General features: G+C 44.0%; 1 protein-coding gene across 2 annotated transcripts in view; it reads left to right on the plus strand.

Annotated features, from left to right (window-relative positions):
* LOC308169655 (LIM zinc-binding domain-containing Nebulette-like) overlaps window positions 1-22,042 on the plus strand; it is a gene marked incomplete at both ends in the record, with an annotated part of 74,431 nt that overhangs the window by 18,862 nt on the left and 33,527 nt on the right. For both annotated transcript variants that reach the window (XM_080544368.1, XM_080544369.1), the window contains one exon: window positions 5,871-5,978. In XM_080544368.1, coding sequence (XP_080400494.1) covers window positions 5,871-5,978 — 108 coding nt within the window. The remainder of the gene's footprint in view (window positions 1-5,870; window positions 5,979-22,042) is intronic.

A 22,042-nucleotide genomic window follows, 5' to 3' on the forward strand; every position in this document is an offset into this window, starting at 1 on the left:
TTACGTAATGTACAGTTAACACTTCGTCATTAAGTATGAGAACGTCCGTCCAATCTCACTGTATCAGTAGATTAGGATGTTATCGCACGCACGCACGCTCACACGCACACACTCACACGCACACACGCACACACTCACACGCACACACGCACGCACACATGCACGCACACACACACACACACACATGCACATACACACACACGCACACACACACACACACACACACACAAACACACACACACACACACACACACACAAACTGTGACAGCGGATGGGAAAAATACCATCTTGGCTTCGCCACACATACAAAAAAGCCATTCTTCATCCTGGACCACATTCTCCCAGGCGGCGGTGCGTCAGTAATGAGGTTAGCGACGCCTGAAGTCACTCATCTGGGAGCTGATAGATTAGTGAAGCTTGATGTGCCTAATCTGATTGGCTTAAAGGACTCAGCTGCAGATCTCTCAGAGGAAGCTACAGCTCTTTTACGGATTGGAATGACATATGAGGGTTACGGTTAGGGTTAGGGTTTAGGGTTAGGGTTTGGAGAAATCTGCTGTTTGTCAGACTAAATTTGCTTTTACGCTGCGACTAATGAAGGATGTAGCAACCAACAGCATAGATGAAAATTATTTATATTTTAAAAACTAATACTTGGAAGTTGGAAATCAAGTAAACCTCCAACACTACAACAATGGAAAAACGAAATTCTTTATTATACCAATACAGAGAAGAATTTAGCCATAGACAATAATAAGAAAGATCAGTTTGAAAAGATATGGGGAGAGATAGTGAAGGCCTTAGCTAAGACGTAAAGATAGTGCAAGAAACATAGTACTAAGAGATTAATTAGATTATGCATTAGAAATATTAGTTAGATAAGTATAGGGGGTAAACTGGGATAAACTTTAGACGGTTTAAAAAAAGTGGGGCTTTGGGATGTTAGGATGTGTTGTGATGTTTGTCAAGGTGTGATATGTTGTGATGTTTGTCAAGTTGTGATGTGTTGTGATGTATATCAAGGTGTGATGTGTGGTGATGTATGTCAAGTTGTGATGCGTTGTGATGTATGTCAAGTTGAGATGTGTTGTGATGTTTGTCAAGCTGTGATGTATTGTGATGTTTGTCAAGTAAAAATAAAATGGAAAATAAAATCTTACAAAAAAAAAAGCATAGATGAAAATTACAACAAATTAGTAGAACATACATTTAGGTTAAAAATGAAAATAAACAACATAAAAGCTTGTTTAGTGATAATTTCATAGCAATCCTAAACGGACACTGCCAAGTAACAATCCCTGGAGAGAGGAACCACTTAAAACAATTGTATTGACGTGACCGTAGACCCCCAAAAAGCAAGCAAGCCGAAAAAAGAAAAAAAAACGTTCCTGGGCACAGAGATGCTGCTGTACATTGTCTGTCTGTAGAGGTCCCTCTCAGTCTAGTCACTAGGCCCTAGTGTATCTGCTAGGGTTGTCTGCCTAACCCTAACCCCCAGAAAACCACACAGCCCCTCTAGGCCAGGGTCTCTGTGCTGTCCTTCCTGTTCCTCCTCCTCAACTGGGTTGAACCTGGCCTGAACTTGGTTGAACAGTCCCACTGCAGGACCAAGCTTAAGCACTCTTAGGCTGCGTTTGTAAATTCGCTCCAGAAATCTGATCAGCGTTCATGGAATGCCTCTCGTCCAATCAAACGACTTGGTCGCTCTATGACGTTGAACCCAGTGTATGCTCCCTCCCGCGCTCTCAGAGCGAAATTACGAACACACCCAGATATATCCTAGAGGGGGGACCAATCATATTCCCAGCTCAGCTCTGTCCCACTCTTATGATGTCACTCCTCATGCTTGAATTAACCACCATTGCTGCTGTTCTCTCCTCTGCCTTGCCTCTGGTGTGTCCCAAGCATATGACTAATGGATGTAGTCTCACTAAGTAGATAGAGCAAGTGTACGGTAGGATAGAGCCAGGCAACTTGGAACGCGCAACTCTGGTTGTGTTTTCGAATCTGAAATGGTCATGATGAATTACGTCACGTGCCTGCGTGTGTGTGTGTGTGTGTGTGTGTGTGTGTGTGTATGTGTATGCGTGCGTGTGTGTGTGTGTGTGTGTGTGTGCATTTGTTTGTGTGTGTGTGTGTGTGTGTCAGAAGCATCAGCAACAGCAGACTGGGAGTTCAGGGGAGTGAACGTAGGGGACAGATGTCCACTCAGTGGTCTCCAGAAGGAAGCATGCTGTCTTCAAGGCCATGGACAGGGGGGATTTCACACACACACACACACACACACACACACACACTCACGCACACGCACACATGCAAACACACACACACACACACACACACACACACGCACACACGCTAACACACGCGCACACACAATGATACTGCTGGCATTGCAATTGGCAATCAAAGCGCTGGACTAGAGCCACTTCACAGATATGACTTTCATACTGCGGGGATTAGTGGTTTCAATCAAACGCGCACTTCATTATTTACACGGTAGCTTAGATTTTCCTTTCTACGTGAGAACATATTTGGAGGACTTGCAGTTTTTATTATAGAGTAAGTCAATATTTTAAACATAGAATACTGCACAGACTCTGCCACATTTGGTTTGATTGAATCTGGCCCTATTGTATGTAGCTTCTCATTTGTAGATGAAGTGAACACTGTCTCTCAGTCTCAATGTTGAAGCTGCTTCTCTGACCCCTTGTTTTCACCTCCGAGTGCCCATCACTCATTTATGTTGAGTCTTACAGTGTGAGTGTGTGTGTGTGTGTGTGTGTGTGTGTGTGTGAGTGTGTGTGTGTGTGTGTGTGTGTGTGTCTACTAGCTGACATATTCTTGTTTGTCTGACAAGAAGAGACAGTGTTGTCTGTGTGTTCACGCCTGATCTGCAACCACTGCTTTTGTCTATCAGCTGGCATACGTAGGGGGCAATACTATGTCTTTGTCCACTTTGAGTGTGTGTGTGTGTGTGTGTGTGTGTGTGTTTGTGTGTGTGTATGTGTGAGTGTATGTGGGGTGTCCTGTCCTTGATGGCTGAGTGACCCTGACACGGTCACTGAGCACATTGGGTGCTGCTGCATTGCATACAGTGTGTGTGTGTGTGTGTGTGTGTGTGTGTGTGTGTGTGTGTGCGTGTGTGTGTGTACACTAGTGTTGCCAACAACCCCCTCAATGCTGTGAATTTGCACTCTGTGTGACCAGACGGTCTGAGGTACTCTGTGTTAGAGACACAGAGGGAAATACTGTGTTACTGTATAATGTTTCAGATGTATATTTATGGAATTTTTTATTTTTATTTTATTCTGTTATTCAATTGTCACTTTATTTTGTTGTTGTTGTTGTTTGTTTGTTGTTAATTTCTCCTCGAAGATCTATCTATCTACCTGCCTACCTGCCTGCCTGCCTGGCTGTCTGCCTGCCTACCTCTCTCGCTCTCCCTCTATCTATTTATCTATCTATCTAAATAGCTCAGACTGAGAAATCATTCCGAACTAAATCCTATTCAGTCATGATGTATTATTACATGTATATGTATTAATATATTTTTTTCAGTATGTTTATTTGTGTCAAACTGACCCCTCAAAGTCATGGCATCTACAGAGCAGAATTGCCAGCTCTGTATGTGTCATAGCAGTCCATGTGTGTGTGTGTGTGTGTGTGTGTGTGTGTGTGTGTGTGTGTGTGTGTGTGATAGATGATTCACATACTTAGATATATATTTGTTGTAAGGCGCTTTGGATAAAGGCGTCTGCTAAATGCCAAAAACATAAATGTAAATGTGTGTGTGTGTGTGTGTGTGTGTGTGTGACTGTGTGTGTGTGTGTGTGTGTGTGTGTGTGTACATGCGTGAATTATTGCTGTCTCTCCCTGCTCTGGACATGGTTGCAGTACTAAAGGACTGTTATTGCCCAACACGGTCCTTTATGGGGGAGAGATTTACGACAGTCATTTCCCCCTGCCCGCTGCGCTCACACTTAGAGGGTCAGTGTGAGGGAGGGGACGTGGTCGTCACAGGAGAGCCAGGCTTCGTCCCACAGTATCCTGTCCTTTCCTTTGAGATTCATACAGTACACATACACACACACATACACACACACACGCACACACACACAAACGCACACACATACACGCACACACATGCACACACACACACACACACACACACGCACACATACACGCACACACACACACACACACACACACGCACACACACACACGCACACACACAGACACACACACACACACACACACACACAGTGGAAGCAGTGCCCGCTATAGCACTATATATTATAAGTAATGTAGAATGGATTCATAATGCATATACTACAGTATATGAGATGCTAGTACACGGCTACCTACAGTCCTCCCCCAGTCCTCGTTAGAGAAACACCTCAGAGCAGAGCAGAGTGTGTGTGTGTTTACCAGCCTGTTCCTCACTGTACTCATTTGACAGGCTAATGAGATGAGTCATAAATCACTTGTTTGAGGATCATGTAACAGTAGCAAAGCCTGCGGATCATAGGATAATATGTAACCAGCGAAGGGCAGAAAGATGCCAGGACTCTCTGGTGAAACTGTAGATGGATTTAGATTCATATCTGTTTCTACATGTATGTTTGGCAGAGGCTTTCGGCTATATTTACATGATAGCAAAGCTAAATCTAATATTGATAATCTGACTCCAATGGGATTATCATTATGTGCAAGTAATTGTTGAGTCTGTGCTTATTTAGTGAAAGATGCTAAATGCTTTTATATCATCCTAAAAACCACAGTATTTAAATCAGGAGCTGTTGTTCAGGAGACGACCAACCATCATTCATCTTATTGCATCTAAACTGACATCAAAGTTGAGACCTCAAGACACTCCACAGAGCTCACAGCCATTTGATTTCTGTTGGATGGTAAACCTAAGAAGATATTGTAACCTACTGTAGATATGAATATACTGTAGATCAGTGGGTGAAATGAGCATTTACATCATAGCCTCTATGCTTTAACCAACTTCTATGACCATGAATGTCTGGCCACACTAATGCCTTGTCATAGAAGTTGGTTAAAACACACACCTGCGCAGATCTGGAGTCCGACAGTAGCTTGCTTCTGAAATGACAATAGCTGAGGGTTCTTCTCCAGCTCCTTTAGCAGTCTGGTGACGTAAGAATGTATTAGTGGGTCTAGCTGTGCCCTTGAACAGTGTAATTATTCTACTTCACTATAATGATAAGAATCAGGCGTGCTGTATGAATGGATTAAGGCCCGCTGTGGCTCAGTTGGTAGAGCAAGGTGCTAACGACGCTTAGGTTTGTATGCGCTCACTGCAATGTAAGTTGCTTTGGGTAAAAGCATCAGGTAAATGGCCTATGTTATGTCAGAGCTTACTGCACTGTATGTCTGGTAAGACTTGGAAGTTTTTTTTATAGAATTAGATCAGCTCAGAACTACAGTACCAGTCAAAAGTTTGGACACACTTCCCCATTCAATTGATTGTATTCAAATGTTCCCTTTAGAAATCTACCATTCTGTTCTGTTTGTATTACACACATGCACGCACGCACGCACGCACACACCACGCAAGCACGCACACACTTACACTCACACTCACACTCACACTCACACTCACACTCACACTCACACTCACACTCACACTCACACTCACACTCACACTCACACTCACACTCACACTCACACTCACACTCACACACACACACACACACACACAGGCTATATACTGCCAAATCCATCTGTCAATGCGAATCATGAAAGCTCTGAAAGAAAGGAACTTGCCAATGTTTCATGGCATTAAGCTCTTCTTGTTTTTTCTGTCCCTTCTTGTCACTTCTGTCTCTCGTGTCTCTTAGGTGAAATACAAGAAGGACTTTGAGGACAGTAAAGGGCGGGGCTTCAGCATCATGTCCGACACCCCAGAACTGCAGAGACTGAGAAAGACCCAGGAACAGATCAGTAATGTATGACCTCACTTCCTCTGCAATTCCCATGGTCGCCATGGTTACCTCATTTTTCCTCTTCCTGTCCTTGTTACTCCTGTGGGGTAGTTTTGTCAATAATGTTATGCAATGGAGAGGTTGGAGGAGGAAAGTGTCTGTACTGTGTGTTCGTGTCTGTGTGAGAGAGAGCGAGAGAGAGTATGTGTGTATGTAAGTGTGTGTGTGTGTGTGTGTGTGTGTGTGGATGTGTGTGTGTGTGTGTGTGTGAGAGTGAGATGGTATACGTAGGGAGTGTACGTGGGGACATGTGAGTTGAGAGTCTACTAAGAAATGGAGTGTGAAAGCTGAGCGAACATGTGAAAAAGAGGGTGCATTTTGATCACTGAGCGGTAATCACACAATTGAATATGTTTATCACACCATTGAAAATGTATAACTAGACACAGCTATCTATAGTCTTTCGTAGCCATACCTTCAAATCACGTCATTCTCACGCCTCATTTGGACGTCTGGGGAATTGAAGATTCGCCGATCTGGCTGGGATTGAACTGAACAGAGCGACGGGAGAGTGAGCTCTCAATTTCATTGGATGTTACATTCCATGGAACCTCCCCCCACATGCCCGTAGAACAGCTACTTGTTGTTACGTATGTGCGACGTCTTTTCCAACCGGGTAGGACTATTTTGCAAGGAGTTGTTGCCAAAGCTAGCTTGCAACATTTAAAAGTGTAATTATTTATTTTTAGCTGCACCCAAGCAAGGTATTTGATTGGTTTTATATGTGAGGCATTTACGCAAGTTGTCCCTCACACACACACACACACACACACACACACACATACACACACACACACACACACACACATACACACAGACTCTCCGTGTGTTCTCTATTCTCTATCCAAAATCCCTATCCAAAAAAGCAACCCACCACATTAGAATCCACATTAGAGTCCACATTCATAACACACACACACACACACACACACACACACACACACACACACACACACACACACACACACACACACACACACTGTTCTATTCATACTGTATGTGATGTACCTGGCTGCATCCCTGCACTCCAGTATTACCAGTGGAGAGGAGGGTGTTTTATTACAGCGTGACTGAGCTGCTGCTCACACACACACACACACACACACACACACACACACACACACACACACACACACACACACACACTCACACACACTTACACACTTACACACACAAATACACACTTACACACACACACACACACACACACACACAGACTGTTAAGTACATGAGCGACCTTCACAGCTGGTGTAGATGGAACCCACGGCAATAGAGCAAGTGCCTTTAAGCATCACTGATGATGTGGCATCCCGCCAGTCAAGATTGTCCTCACCACATCTCAACAACCGCATCAGGTGAGCAATCTTCATTACTCCAGTCACCTTGTCTTCAGTTATCTATAACGGCGTTTCTCCCAAAACAATTCCACTGAGCCTATGAGAAGGCAAGGTGGAATAAATACTGTTCCATCTTGTGGAATAACTACTGTTCCATCTGTCCCATCCTCTGTACAGGGGCCTATACTGTAGCTGGGGCGGCAGTGGCTCAGGAGGTTCCAACCCCGGCTGGCCACGTGTCGAGGAGCCCTTGAGCAAGGCACTGAACCCCTTCCCTAGAGCATAAAGTACCAAACCACAAATGACTGACAAGTTGATTGCATGGCAATTACTAGTAGTATGTATTTGAATGTATGTACAGTATGTCACGTGTTGCCTCATTTGTGCTGCCTCTGGTACAGTACAGGTCATTCGGGGGAGGATAAGGCTGTGTGCACAGGAGTTCCAGCTGTATTTGTTGTGGAGGACCTGGACCTGTTGACCTGCTGCTGATCTAGGTAAGCTGCACTGGGCCAACTCACCTACTCACCTGACCATGTGATCACATTATTCCACTGTATAAATCCAACCCCAGAGTACTGCTACGCTACATCCCTCTCGGGTCTAGCTCTCTAGCTAAGTGTGTGTGTGTGTGTGTGTGTGTGTGTGTGTGTGTGTGTGTGTGTGTGTGTGTGTGTGTGCATGTGTGCGTGTGCGTGAGTGTCTGTGCACGCATGCGTGTTGTGTCCATTGTTGGTTCATGCCTCTGTGAGAGACACTCAAACACTGACATCTGTGTCTCTTTCTTAAATGGCCTGGAACAGAAAGCTGTGTACCATCTAGAGGACGGCCAGGGGGGTATTCTAGCAACGTAACTGAAGGAAAATCCAGTCTTCGCGAGAAGTATGCGAGAGTAGGCTGGATTATTTCATAAATCTCACAGGATTTAGCAAAATAACCCTGGATTGTCCTTTAGCGACGACCCTCAGGTTGAGTCTACAGAGATGCCTTCTCATAAGCAACAACCGTGATGAATCTGTTTAATTAAAAACTGGAGTTATTAGTTGTATGAAGTTCGCATTTGGTTTGATTGGAATGAACTTATCAACACAGTGTATCATACAGCACAAGCCTCCCATCCTACACACAATGCAGCAAGTTGTTTACAAATAGGGATGCTCCGATTTATCGGCCACCGATTTAAATCGGCCGATTTCACTCCAAATGACTCGATCGGTGATCGACAAAAATGGCCGATCGCAAAAACCGATTTTTTTTCTTCTTTTTTTCCCTTTTTTTTTTCCTGGGGAAGACAGATAACTGAACAGAAAACATAGGAGGACGTAACAGTATGTAAACCATGAAGGCCACGTTTATGATGTCTTTTATACAGCCATATCGACTGACTTGGGCTTCAGGCCCTAACTGGGTGATAGGCCAGACCTTTACTATGCCATAAAAATGGGTCTGCGTTTGCTTGGTGCCTAATGGATCAAAACTTTTGTCTAAAAAGCAAAAAATATGTAGGCTATCCAGTCAGTAGGCCTACAGTTATGTATTTTTTTTTAAAATCGGTATCAGTATCGGTATCGGTTGATCTTGAGGAAAAAAATCGGTGATCGGTATCGGCCCCAAAAATCCAGATCGGAGCATCCCTATTTACAAACAGTTGTTTATTCATATCACGTCCCTAATACTTCTGGGCCCTATTCCACGAAGGGCGGTTAGAGACAATCGAGACTAGTTTTGATCATTTGCGATAATTTCCGTTCCATGAATGTTCTGTTCCATGAATGTTCTGTTCCATGAATGTGGCTCAAATAATCCGCTGCTTGGTTTCTATGCAACCAATCCTTCAGAACAAACGTGGTAGCGACCAGGTTTACGGTCTGGTTTCAGTAAGACGTGTGTCAAAAATGTCTCACAGGTGAAAACTAAATCCCGAACGACAGTTCTGTCAAGTGTCTTTTGGGAAATATTTATTTTACGAGATAGATAGATAATTTGATAGGGTGATAGATATTGCAGTGGTGTGTTTCGTGCAGGGGTTAAGGCAGCCAGCTAGTTGTCCGAAGGTTGCTGGTTCGATAATGTTTATTTTTTTACATTTAACCGAAGCCTTCATGCAAATCGATTTACAATATATACATCTGTCTAAGTAAGTGAATCATCTATCCATCAGTAATCATAAGAAATAATAATCTATGCCAAATCCAGGGTCCAGTTACAATGCTAGAAGAACATCATTTACTAGTCAGAAAGGCTTCAAACACCATTGTAATTATGTAAGTTCTCGTAAATTAATCGTGAATATACTAATCAACGTACATGGAATACCCCCCTGTTTCTGTGTCTTGCCTGTAGACAGGAATAGAGTGAGTTTGCCCCAAAAATACACCCCCCCCCCCCACAGACATTGCCCCACCCCCACCTCCACCCCATATCCCTCTTGTGTGGTTCCTTTCCCACATCTGGGCTTGCCATCGCCTCACCCGCCAGTCCAACCCTGTTATCAAACACAGACGCCATGACAACAACATGGCAACAACATGCATGGAGTTATTATAAGAACTCCCATCCCCTCCCACCGCAAGATCTGGACTTCAGGGATGTTTGTGACGAAGTAAGACATTCTGGTGTAAAGATTGTTGTTGTTGTTGTTGTTGTTGTTGTTGTTGTTGTTCCTGTTGCTGTTGTTGTTGTTGCTGTTGTTGTTGTTGTTGTTGAGGACCCTCTGAGGGTTTAGAAGGTCAGTAGGGGACGTTTTGTTGGATTTGTTTGGGTTCTGGATTTCTGTTTCCCTCTTTAAAACAGGGAACTTAGAGGCCAGATGGCTGTTCTATTTAACCAGCATATGATGCTCTATTAACAAGCTAATACACATCCTGTCGGCTCTCCCCACCCACTGCCACTGGATGCTCCAGTACAGCAGGATGAATGGACACACTACCCCTGTTACCTAGTCCAACTCACTCTCACACTCTCACATGTAGAAAGTCTGTCATAGAGAAATGAAATAGCCTCCATCAATCGTTTTCAGAAGAGCAGAGACTATTGGGACCCACATCACTCTAACCACATCGACTCCAACCTATCATTTGCCAAAGCAGCCTTATGTGACTGATGGATGACTCTCTCATAGTCAGTGTGCTGCTCATCTGTCTATACAACGTCATACTGTGTGTCAGGTGATCATACAAACTGGAGCTTATATGGGCTTTTCTTCTCCAGACCTACAGAGCTGCAGACACCGTTGCCTTCGGCTCCGTACGACTGCATCCAATTAGCTAAAGTGATGGATGGTTTAATCGTTGCCCAGTACCCAGGTCCTCTATTGGCCTCCCAATATGCAATGTGCATAACTCTGTTGGTGAAGGAGAAATGTAGGGGTCGCAGAATGCTGTGTTGTAAATGAATATTGAGTGTGTGACATCATCCTACCAATGTCAGGCAGGCGACAGCATAGAGTGACCTTTACTGTGACCTTTACTGACCTTTACTGACACAATGGTTAAACCGTTTTTTCTACAGCGATAACCTTGTGCCTAGGGCCGAGAGATAGCACACTTTATGTTGATGCTAGAGTCTTGGATGACATCACTTCCTTTACGATGCTACCCAGGGGCGTCTCAAGGTCATTTCAAGGCGCACACACACACACACACACACACACATACACACACACAAACACACACACACGCAATTCCTGTGCTGTGTTGTCCCGCTGGTCTTGCATGTAAGACCCTGTCCCAACAGTCACTCTGTCACTCCTCTCCAGGAGGTGTGTGTGTGTGTGTGTGTGTGTGTGTGTGTGTGTGTGTGTGTGTGTGTGTGTGTGTGTAACACACTCATGGGATGTGTTTTGGGACCACGCTCCCATTCAGAGCCCCTTCTGATTGTGGAGTGGTGCTCCAGCTGTGGTTAGTGTGGGTGGACGGGAAGACAGTTTGGTTCTGACTGATTTCAGTCAGAAAAACCTAGCCCTATAAATCGGATACGGTAAGCTGGTCAATTGAAAAACAAGTGAAACTAAAATCTTATCATCACAAGATGGGATGTTTCTGTACCAACCACCTACACAATGAAGCTATTGTAGTGCCCTACACTTGTTGCTGCATGGACCACATAGGGAAGTCATGAGTATTTACTTCCCACAACAACTACTGTACATCCCTATCCCATGTTCTCTCTGTGAGTCTCTGTATGCCAACCCAAAATCTGCTATTGACAATGTGTCTGACAGACTGCAGTTCAGTGAAACCAATCACAGGGGCCAAGACGAAGTCGTGTTAGAAGAGAGCATTCGACAGCAGGACAGCATTTCCTCTCTCCTCTCTCTCTCTCTCTCTCTCTCTCTCTCTCTCTCTCTCTCTCTCTCTCTCTCTCTCTCTCTCTCTCTCTCTCTCTCTCTCTCTCCTGCTTCATCTGAATAGGGGTACGCTTCCTGAGGGCTTCATGCTGTAGTTCAATGGGCATTCAGATGATCCTTGTGTTTGTCTTATCCCTGGCCAGTACAGTAGCCTATCAAGTCAACATTAGAGCATTGAGGCTGTGGTACTCTGTCCTACAGCTCTGTGGCCAGTGAGGGCTGTTGTTGTGTGGCTGTAGATAAGAGAATGCTCTATTCAGCTCTGTTCTGACAGCTCTAACAGCTCTAACAGCTCTAACAGCTCTAACAGCTCTGTTCTAACAGCTCTAACAGCTCTAACAGCTCTAACAGCTCTAACAGCTCTAACAGCTCTGAAAGCTCTGACAGTTCTGACGTAGAGATAAGAGCCTGTCACATGCACATGACAACATGCAGCTAGAATAGGGAAGAGCTTCTGAACCCCCCCCCCATTGCAGAAGCAGAGGCATCCTTCTCTAGGGGCCCTTAAGGGCTTGAGGCCGCTACTAACTGAGGACCACAGGTGAAAATGAAGGACATTGAATGTCAGAAATACACAGAAGAAGTCTCAGGTCTCTCACTGTCTTAAGTACTTAAGTACAAAGAACCTCAACTCCTCCAAAGTGAGAAACAAACGAGTGATGAAGGGGATAGAGAAGGGAGAGAGGTCTGGACTGGAACATTCCTTTCAGTGTGCGACACCTTCTCTGTATCCACTCTCTCTCTCACACACACACACACACACACACACACACACAAAGACACACACACACATACCCTTACACATACACACACACACACTAGCCCTCTGATTCACATAAATGGCATCGCTAACGATAACGCTACAAGTGGGGTCTAATTCTGGAAGGCAGGCGAGAGATAAGGAGTACCCAACAGAGAGCACCCAGGGAGGAGGTGTACAGAGTCAGGGACAGGACAAGTTAGGTCGACCACATTCTCTTTTACCGACTACTCCTGAGCTGTCTCTGTTTCATCTGTTTCTGTGTGATTTTACTGCTTTTACCCCAAAAGTCACCTGGATGGACGATGCGGGGGCACCAGTGGGTGAGGAGACGGGCAACCAGGCCTTGGGAGGGGAAACCGAGGTGAGAAACTGTGCCACTGCTTCCCCTCTGTGTGTCTCTCAGGTGACCTTGGCAGCTGGCAGGTGGTAAAGCGGCAGAAGGATTGTTATTAATACTACAAATGGGAATCTAATTAACTACATTTGGCCTGTTTACAGAATTCTGGATTGATGTGTAATTAGTGTCTGTGTCAGAATGAAGTTCTTCTGGATGTGTTTGATAACACTATTCACGTTTGGTTGCTTTTTTCTCCCATCAGACACCTGTTAAGCGTGTTGTACCTGCACCTGACCCCGGCTTCGCCAGAAGGTGTAGTGTACTAGCCAGTGACGTAAGTACAAGACTACAATTTTGGACCACAAAATAATGTGGTTGAAAAATAGGTTCAAAATGATATGCTTGTCAGATCTTTGAAAGTATTTAAAGTGAGCTTGAGCTAGGTTGGAGTTCACACTGTTGGTGCCGTTGTACCAGGTAAACTAGTGCAGCTCAAGTGCAGTTCAAGTATTTGAGACATGTATTAGACCCAGCTTTGCTAGTCTCTAATAGTGTGGATTGTGAGTTACGGCAGGATCCACTGTAGGTGTGTGACAGTGGCCATCTGCAGTGGATTTAGAGGAAAGCCCTGAAGGGATTTAGTAAGGCATTTACCACAGATGAAGAGCTTGCTGCCCAATCTGTGTTCATTACTGGATTGATTCATCCGGACCGAAATGAGAGGGAAGCTTTTCTCTGCTCTTTAGTAAGGGTCCTATGGGAGAGAGAGATGACTGGACGCTAAGCAGGGGTCAGTGGCTTCTGTACTGTCACTCTTGTTACTAGAGAGAAGAGTAATGTGTGACAGAGTAGGTTTCTGAGTGACAATGAATCCTTGAATCCATGAATCCCTCCAATGACATGTAATCTGTGGCTGTCAGTCAAATGAGGGATCCTGACATTAGAAGACAGAGTAGAAGAAACTAGGTGGCCATTTTGGATTTCAGCTGCTTTTTGTTTATCCAAACTGCTCCAGTTTTCACCTCTGGTCATTAACTGTAATGACGTAGGGCTGACAGACTGGGTAGGGCAGTTTGCCTGTGTATTTTTTTTCTCATTCTCTCGTTTTCTACATAATAAACCAATTAGTTTTCTCCCTCTACACTGTGATGAAGAACACTTTTGCAGTCTAATTGCTGTACCCACCATGGAGTGGAGTGAGAACTTGCTACAAGTTATAATTGCTAAGTTGAGAGAAAAGTACCCTGGTAACTCAGATAGTCATACTCTTAGCAGGAGGGAGGCCATTGTTGAAACATGATTGCAGACTATACATCTGAAATCTAAGTTTGTTGGATAATAGCACACTGTGACTCTATTTCCTGTTCAAGTGGGAGCTATTTATCTCTCTCACTATGATTCCTGTTCTGAGTCATAAGTCGTACTGAAGAGATTGAAAACAGAACAGATTGGAAACTCTGTGTCTCTCTCTCTCTCTCTCTCTCTCTCTCTCTCTCTCTCTCTTTCTCTCTCTCTCTCTCTCTCTCTCTCTCTCTCTCTCTCTCTCTCTCTCTCTCTCTCTCTCATTCTCTCTCTCTCTTCTCTCTCTCTCTCTCTCTCTCTCTCTCTCTCTCTCTCTCTCTCTCTCTCTCTCTCTCTCTCTCTCTCTCTCTCTCTCTCTCTCTCTCTCTCTCTCAGAGAGTCAGGGGTAAAGAGGTAGCCATGCTGTGCCAATGTGCCAAGGCTTAATGTAATTGACTCAATGTCAATGTGTAAAACTGGCATGGTATTCTAAGGGGGGAATGCATGATAAGCAGTATCAGGCAGAGGAATGGTCAGCCAAGTCTTTGTCTCAGTACTGTAACCCTTTCTGTCTAACGGTGTGCAAAGACCTTCATACATACTGAGTACCAACCTGCCCTTTAGTGCCTTAATTAACAGACCAAAACAGCAGTTTTCCTCTCTCTGTCAAAATGCAATGTATACAGAAGAACATGCATTCACAATGCTCTCTCTCTCTCTCTCCCTCTCTCTCTCTCTCTCTCTCTCTCTCTCTCTCTCTCTCTCTCTCTCTCTCTCTCTCTCTCTCTCTCTCTCTCTCTCTCTCTCTCTCTCTCTCTCTCTCTTTCTCTCTGTGCCTTAGGTGAAGTACAAGGAGGACTTTGAGAAGCTGAAGGGTCAGAGTCTGTTTGTCCCTGATGCTGAGTTGCAACACTCCAAGAACATCAGTGCCATCATCTCGGAGGTGTGTGTGTGTGTGTGTGTGTGTGTGTGTGTGTGTGTGTGTGTGTTGGCATCATCAGCTCAGGTGTCACCCCCTTACTGGTTCCTTGGCACAGCTCAGATGCACACATTCTTCAGTGCTGAGCTGTGTCATACCAGGGTACTGATCAGAGAAGACAGTTCAACATCTCCCTCCCTTCTGGTGGAAAGAGAGAGAGAGAGAGAGAGAGAGAGAGAGAGAGAGAGAGAGAGAGAGAGAGAGAGAGAGAGAGAGAGAGAAAGTGAGAGAAAGAGAGAGAGAGAGAAGTTTAGTGAGAACACTTCACCCCGTCACAGGGCGGTAGAGCAGTTGACTGAACAAAACACACATCAATATTTAACACTAACACTACATCTGAGGCTCTCCTCTCACTAATGGACGCCCACACACACACACACACACACACACATACACACGCACACACACACACACACACACACACACACGCACACACACACACACACACACACACACACACACACACACATACACACACACACACACACACACACACACGCTACACTAACCTGATCTTTTATACATGCCCTTGCCGTAACAGTGATCTCTGGCTGAATACGCTCAAGGCTATGAATCATATTATCTTCTGTTGCTACTGTGCATCATTGTTTTTGTAAAGGTTTCATAAGCATGTCTTCAATCTCCTATACCATCAGTCTTTAAGACATGTTGTGGCAAACGAGATAATGGTTGCACTCTGCCATTGATATTTAAAGTAATTTCTAGTGAAATGTTGGTAAGTTTTGTGTTTGTTCTGTTGTCTTTGGGTATTTAATTTATTTGTATTAAATTGCGGGGCAGTCTCACTCTTATATCTTTCACCTTTATTGAATAGAGACAGTAGAGAGAAACAGGAAGGTAAGGAGGAGAGGGTATGCCAGCAGGGCATGGGTTGCATTCGAACCCATGCCGGCATGGGCATAATAATGTTTGCACTGTAGGCCAGGCCACGGTGCTACACCACTGGACCTCCCCAGGCTACATCTTTGGATTGTTATTTGTGACTTGATCACATGTCATTTGTTTTCATGTCTGTTCTATTTCAGTCCAAGTATAAAGAAGAGGGGAAGAAGGAGGCTTCCATATCTCTCTATGCTCTGTTACCTGACACTCTGGAGACTCAACACGCCCGAGAGGCTTCACAGATACAGAGTGAGGTAACTAGATGATAGCTAGTTATCATGGCATGTGAGCAAAACCAAAGCCTCTCAACAGACAGGAAATACCCATATAACAGATACATAGTGCAGCATGTACACATGCAAAAAGTGCTTTACTGTCCAAAATAACACATCTATCGTAGCTATCATGATCTATCATATCATTATCTGGCTAAATGAAGGTTGAATTGCTGAATATGATCAGTCAGTTTTGCTCAGTTGAACAACAGTTGAATGACATGAACGTTGTGTGTGCAGATCAAGTACAAGGGCAGTGTGAAGACAGAGATCTCCACGTCTCTGTACTCTCTGCTGCCAGAGACCACAGAGACCCAGTTTGTCAAGGCCGTGACTGAACTGCAAAGTGAGGTGAGAGGTTTAACATCATGTCGGTTAATACATGTACAATGTAATGTTTCTAAAAGTGTTAGCCAACCACTGACTTTAGATAAAGAAGAGTTTTCTTGTAAATTCAACAATGGCGTCACAATATTCAGACCACTTGACGTGTTTCTTCTACAGAACAAATACAAAGAAGAAGGGAAGAAGGATATTTCCAACTGCCTCTACTCCCTGCTTCCTGAGACCCTGGAGACCCAGCATGCTAAAGAGGCCACTGAGCTGCAGAGTGAGGTATGCTAAGCTAGCCTGACACAAACACTGTAAACACATCCTGTTAATGAGAAAATAAAATGATACCCAGCAGTCTCCGAGTTCCAGAGTGAGGTATTGTCACTATCATCTAATGTCATCATCAGCATAATCTTTGTACCTACCTGTCAGATCTCATACTGCAGTGTTTTCCATTAATTACCTAGACTGTGGCGGCCCGCCATAGACTAATTTCTCCCACCATAGACTAATTTGTCCCGCCATAGTCTTATAACGAACCGAAAATATTTTGACACACAAGCAATGCGATTTCACATGATTGAGGCGATCTTTGGGATTCACACTGCAATCTACTGTAGGTCCATACGATTTAGCGTTATGGATAATCAGGAACCAATGTCAACACTTAATTCAGATACATAACTTAAAGACCAACAGATACTCAGAGGTGAGTATGACTTTCAAGCGAGTAAACACTCACAAAGCCCTGGATGAGATTCCCTGCCACGTCCTCAGAGCATGCGCAGACCAGCTGGCAGCCGTATTTATGGATAGTATTCAACCTTTCTCTTTCCCAGTCTGTGATCCCTAAACTGTTTCAAGGCTACCGTTGTTCCTCTGCCCAGGACGTCAAAACGAGCCTTCCTAAATGACTATCGCTCTGTGGCGCTCACATCCATCACCATGAAGTGCTTTGAGAGGCTGCAAAAAAAAGAAAAAGTACATCAACTCCATCATACCAGACACCTTGGACGCACTCCAGTTTGCGTAGCAGAATAATACATCTATGGACGACACAATCACCAATACTACTGCACACTGCCCTATCCCACCTGGAGGAGGATAACACCTACTGTGTGTGAGAATGCTGTTCATTGACAACACCATTGTGCCCTCCAGGCTGGTTACCAAAGTCAGGGCCCCCCGCTCCCCGCTGTTGGAATGTGCTGCCCACGGCTGTCAGAACTGCAGTCACTACCCTACACTACTGTGCTTTGAGTTGCATTTCATGTACGAAAGGCGCTATATAAATAAAGTTTTACTTACTTACTTACTTACTTACCCATCTTCCGTCGGAGACTGAAGACCCATCTCTTCAGGCTACACCTTAACTGCTCCTCCTGAGGCATCCCAGACTTCTACCGCCCCCCCAAAACTTATTTTTGTCTTCTATCATGGCGACTGCCAGTGGCCCCTGGCCTGAGTTAGATTACTTTTCCTGCTACAACTGGTGAATTGATTATTCACATTTTTAGTCAAATGTATCGATTGTAAATCGCTTTGGAATAAGGCGTCTGCTAAATGCCAAAAATATGAATGTAAATGTAGGGCCCTGGAGATGAATGTCTCCCTCTGCCACGCCCAGACACGGACAGTTAGAGGTCTCCTCTCGTCTGTCAGACGACACTGGAGTTCCCAGACGGGGACCAACAGGTTCTGTGTTAGCTTCTACCCCACGGCCATTGGATGGATGAATGATCAGCTATCCCGTTGAACACTGACTCTCACACAAACACATTCACCAACATCCTGCTATTGATGTTCATATGGACCTTATCGCTGCTATGTACTGGATAATTTGGACAGATACATATTGTACTTACTGTATTTTGCTAGCACCTATTATTGGTAGTAGCTATTGTTAAGTAATTGTTGTATTTGTATTTATATTGTGAATTTACTTAGTGTATTTTTGCGTTTAGGTAGTTTATTGTAGGTTGTGTATTATGTTGTTGAGGCCCGGTGGAATCCAATCATTTCATTGCTCTGCTCTCCCTAACCCTATGTGACAATAAACCCAGTTTGACATTGACTCTGACTACTCTATGCTTTGTGTTTTAGACCAAGTACAAGGAGGCAGGGAAGAGGAGGGTCTCCATCTCTCTCTACTCCCAACTACCAGAGACCCTGGAGACCCAGCATGCTAAAGAGGCTACTGAGCTACAGAGTGAGGTATGCTAAGCTAGCCTGATACATACATACATTAAGAATGAAGAAAAGAAAATGTAACCAAATATTTTCACATTTTAGCTCAAATATAAAGGTGTGAGTAAAGGTGCTGCGGCCTCCCTCTACTCCCAACTCCCCGAGACCCAGGAGATGACCTTTGCTCGGGAGATGACTGAGATGCAGAGTGAGGTATTTACCATATGTGAATAACCAAGCTCTTTCACATCCACTGAAAGTAAATGTGACAGCAGCAGGTGAAAGCGGGAGCAGGTCGTCAACCAATTAAAATGTTCAGACTTTTATCCAGAAACATTTAAATACATTTACTTGACAAAGCCCTAATAACTCCTTTACGAATCTTACATAGACATGATGAATCATGTATAAGCGAAGTCATGCGTGGGTTTTATTCTCATTTAGAACAAGTACAAAGAAAGTGGACGGAGGAACACCGCCAGCTGTATTTACTCTCAGCTGCCAGAGACCACGCAGACCCAGTTTGCCAAGGCGCTTTCAGAACTCCAGAGTGAGGTACTGTGTGATCTGGACACACTGTAGACGTAATCTATATTACATCTATGTCACATACCACTGACAATGTAATCATTATTATTATATATTAGAATTATTGTCCTATTGCCTCCTTTCTGTTAGCATTATAAGGTTCTATCTCAATTTTTGTCAAAAGACTTTTTTACATAATCTGATCCATTAGGTGTTTATTAATGCCTGTGTGGTGTTATTTTTAAAATGTTGAACTTTTTTAGTTAGTAATTAATAAAATACAAAGGCTCCATCTCACAAAACATAATGGAATGTAAAAACTTTGACGCTCAATATCTCTGAACTACCCTAAGCGGAGATACATGTAGAACCGTATAATTCTAAGCTCAAGCTTTGTCATTGTCTTTTTAAAGTATTTTTGCTTATATATTGTTGTTTTATTACATTGTTGTTTTATTATATTGTTGTTTTTCATCTTTATGTCCTATGCACCAACCACACCAAGTCAATTTCCTGTATGTGCGAATATACTTGGCAATAAAAAATAATTCTGATTCTGATTCTCTGATTCTGAGATATAGTATATACCAGAGCCATATACTGTGTACATGGCTCTATAGACAGACAGTGTATGACATTTGATACACAAACACTAAAGGTCAAAACCAAATGTTGAATCAAAGCTCTGATTTCTCAATGTTGTGCGTTTGTTTTTGATTGAGAAATCTCTTTTCAAATGTTTTCCTAAGATAATCTGTCCATTGCTGTTCTTGTATCAGACTAAGTACAAGGAGGCTGGGAAGAAAGGGGTGTCCCGCTGCCTCTACTCTCTCCTTCCCGTGACTCTGGATACCCAGCATGCCAAGGTGGCCGCCGAGATCCTCAGTGAGGTATCCCCCCGACCCTAACCCAAACTCTAAACCCTAACCGTAACCCTAAGGTATCCCCCCGACCCTAACCCAAACTCTCAACCCTAACCGTAACCCTAAGGTATCTCCAAGTGTATAACAGTTCTCATAGAATGTGCACACCAACACTGACAGCAGTAAAACATCGCAACAGAAAAACCGAAACGACGATGGGTCAAGATGAAGGTTCACACAATCCAATCCTGTTGTCCGTCCCTTCTGTTTCCGTGCTGCGTAGGTCAAATATAAAGAGGATGGGAAGAAGGAGATCTCCACAAGCCTTTACTCTCTGCTGCCAGCGACAACAGAGACTCTGTTTGCTAGAGAAATCTCAGACCTACAGAGTGAGGTTAGACACACACACACACACACACACACACACACACACACGCACACACACACACACACACACACACACACACACACACGCACACACACACGCACGCACACACACACATGCACACACAAACACACACACACACACACACACACACACACAGACAAGCATGATCACTGTACAATGGAGGATGACTCGTACAGTATGAGTCACTGCTTGCTAGGTGTTGATTTGGAGATTTGGCAGCAAAAACCCATCAACTCAGCATCAAAAAACCCTTCCCTCACGTGTCTGTTCCTCTAGGTGAAATATAAAGAGGGCCTGAAGCGGAAGATGTCCACCAGCTTGTACCACCAGCTACCAGAGACCACTGAGACTCAGCTGGCTAAACAGATGTCTGAGCTGCAGAGTGAGGTAGGCAAGCACTCAAATGCAATCTGCATTGTCATCAGAAGTCATAGTCATGGCCTGGGGTTGTCCGGTGGTCTAGCACCAGGACCTACAGTGCACACATACAGAAGACCCATGTCGGTATGGGCTCGAATCTGGCCCATGCCCTGCTGACATACCCTCTTCTCCTTACTTTCCTGTCTTTTTCTCTTCACTATATACAATAAAAATTAAATGGACTGGCCCTCTAAAAAAAAGAAAAAAAGAAAAGAAAAAATAAGTCATAGTCAGCTAGTAATGTACTGTAAAGAGTTGTTTGTTGTAAAGAGTTGTTGTTGTTGTTGTTGTTGTTGTTGTTGTTGTTGTAGACCAAGTATAAAGAGGCAGGGAAGAAGGGGGTGTCCAGCAGTCTGTACTCTCTGCTTCCAGACACCAAGGAGATCCAGCATGCTAAAGAGGCGTCCCAGCTACTGAGTGAGGTAACTGGATAGCATTCCCACAAGGGGCGATATACACACGCTGTCATGAAGGCTCTTGCAAATACCATTTTCCTAATGTCTTTTGGCTGATGAGACATGTTTTTACTCCAGGGGGGTATTCCATCAACGTCGCTAAAGGAAAATCCAGGCTTATTTTGATAAGTCTCGCGAGACAATCTTGTGGGATTTATCAAAATAAGCCTGGATTGTCCTTTAGCGACGTTGATGGAATACCCCCCAGATGTATACACCAGTAGCCTACTATGATTCGCATACTCCCCCTGGAGTCTGGTTCCTCTCAAGGTTTCTTCCCCTTAGGGAGGTTTTCCTTGCCATGTGCCCTAAATTCTTCCTTGGCTTACTCCTGGGAGTCTATGATTTGGTGTTAGATCATATTGTTTGTATTGTATTTATTGATTATATTGTTTAGTATTACTTTTGTTATGAAGCACTTTGTGACAAAAAAAAGTGCTATACAAATCAATTTGATTGAGTGATTGATATTAACAGTGTTGTGTTACTTACATACTGTGCAGTACATATCTTTCTATGTTTTTGGATTTTCCAGGTCAAATATAAAGAGAGTGGGAAGAAGGAAATATCCAGTTCTCTGTACTCTCAGCTGCCAGAGACCACAGAGATC

The sequence above is a fragment of the Nansenia antarctica genome (assembly GCF_963989245.1).
Source record: "Nansenia antarctica genome assembly, chromosome: 13".
Taxonomy (NCBI): Eukaryota; Metazoa; Chordata; class Actinopteri; order Argentiniformes; family Microstomatidae; genus Nansenia; species Nansenia antarctica.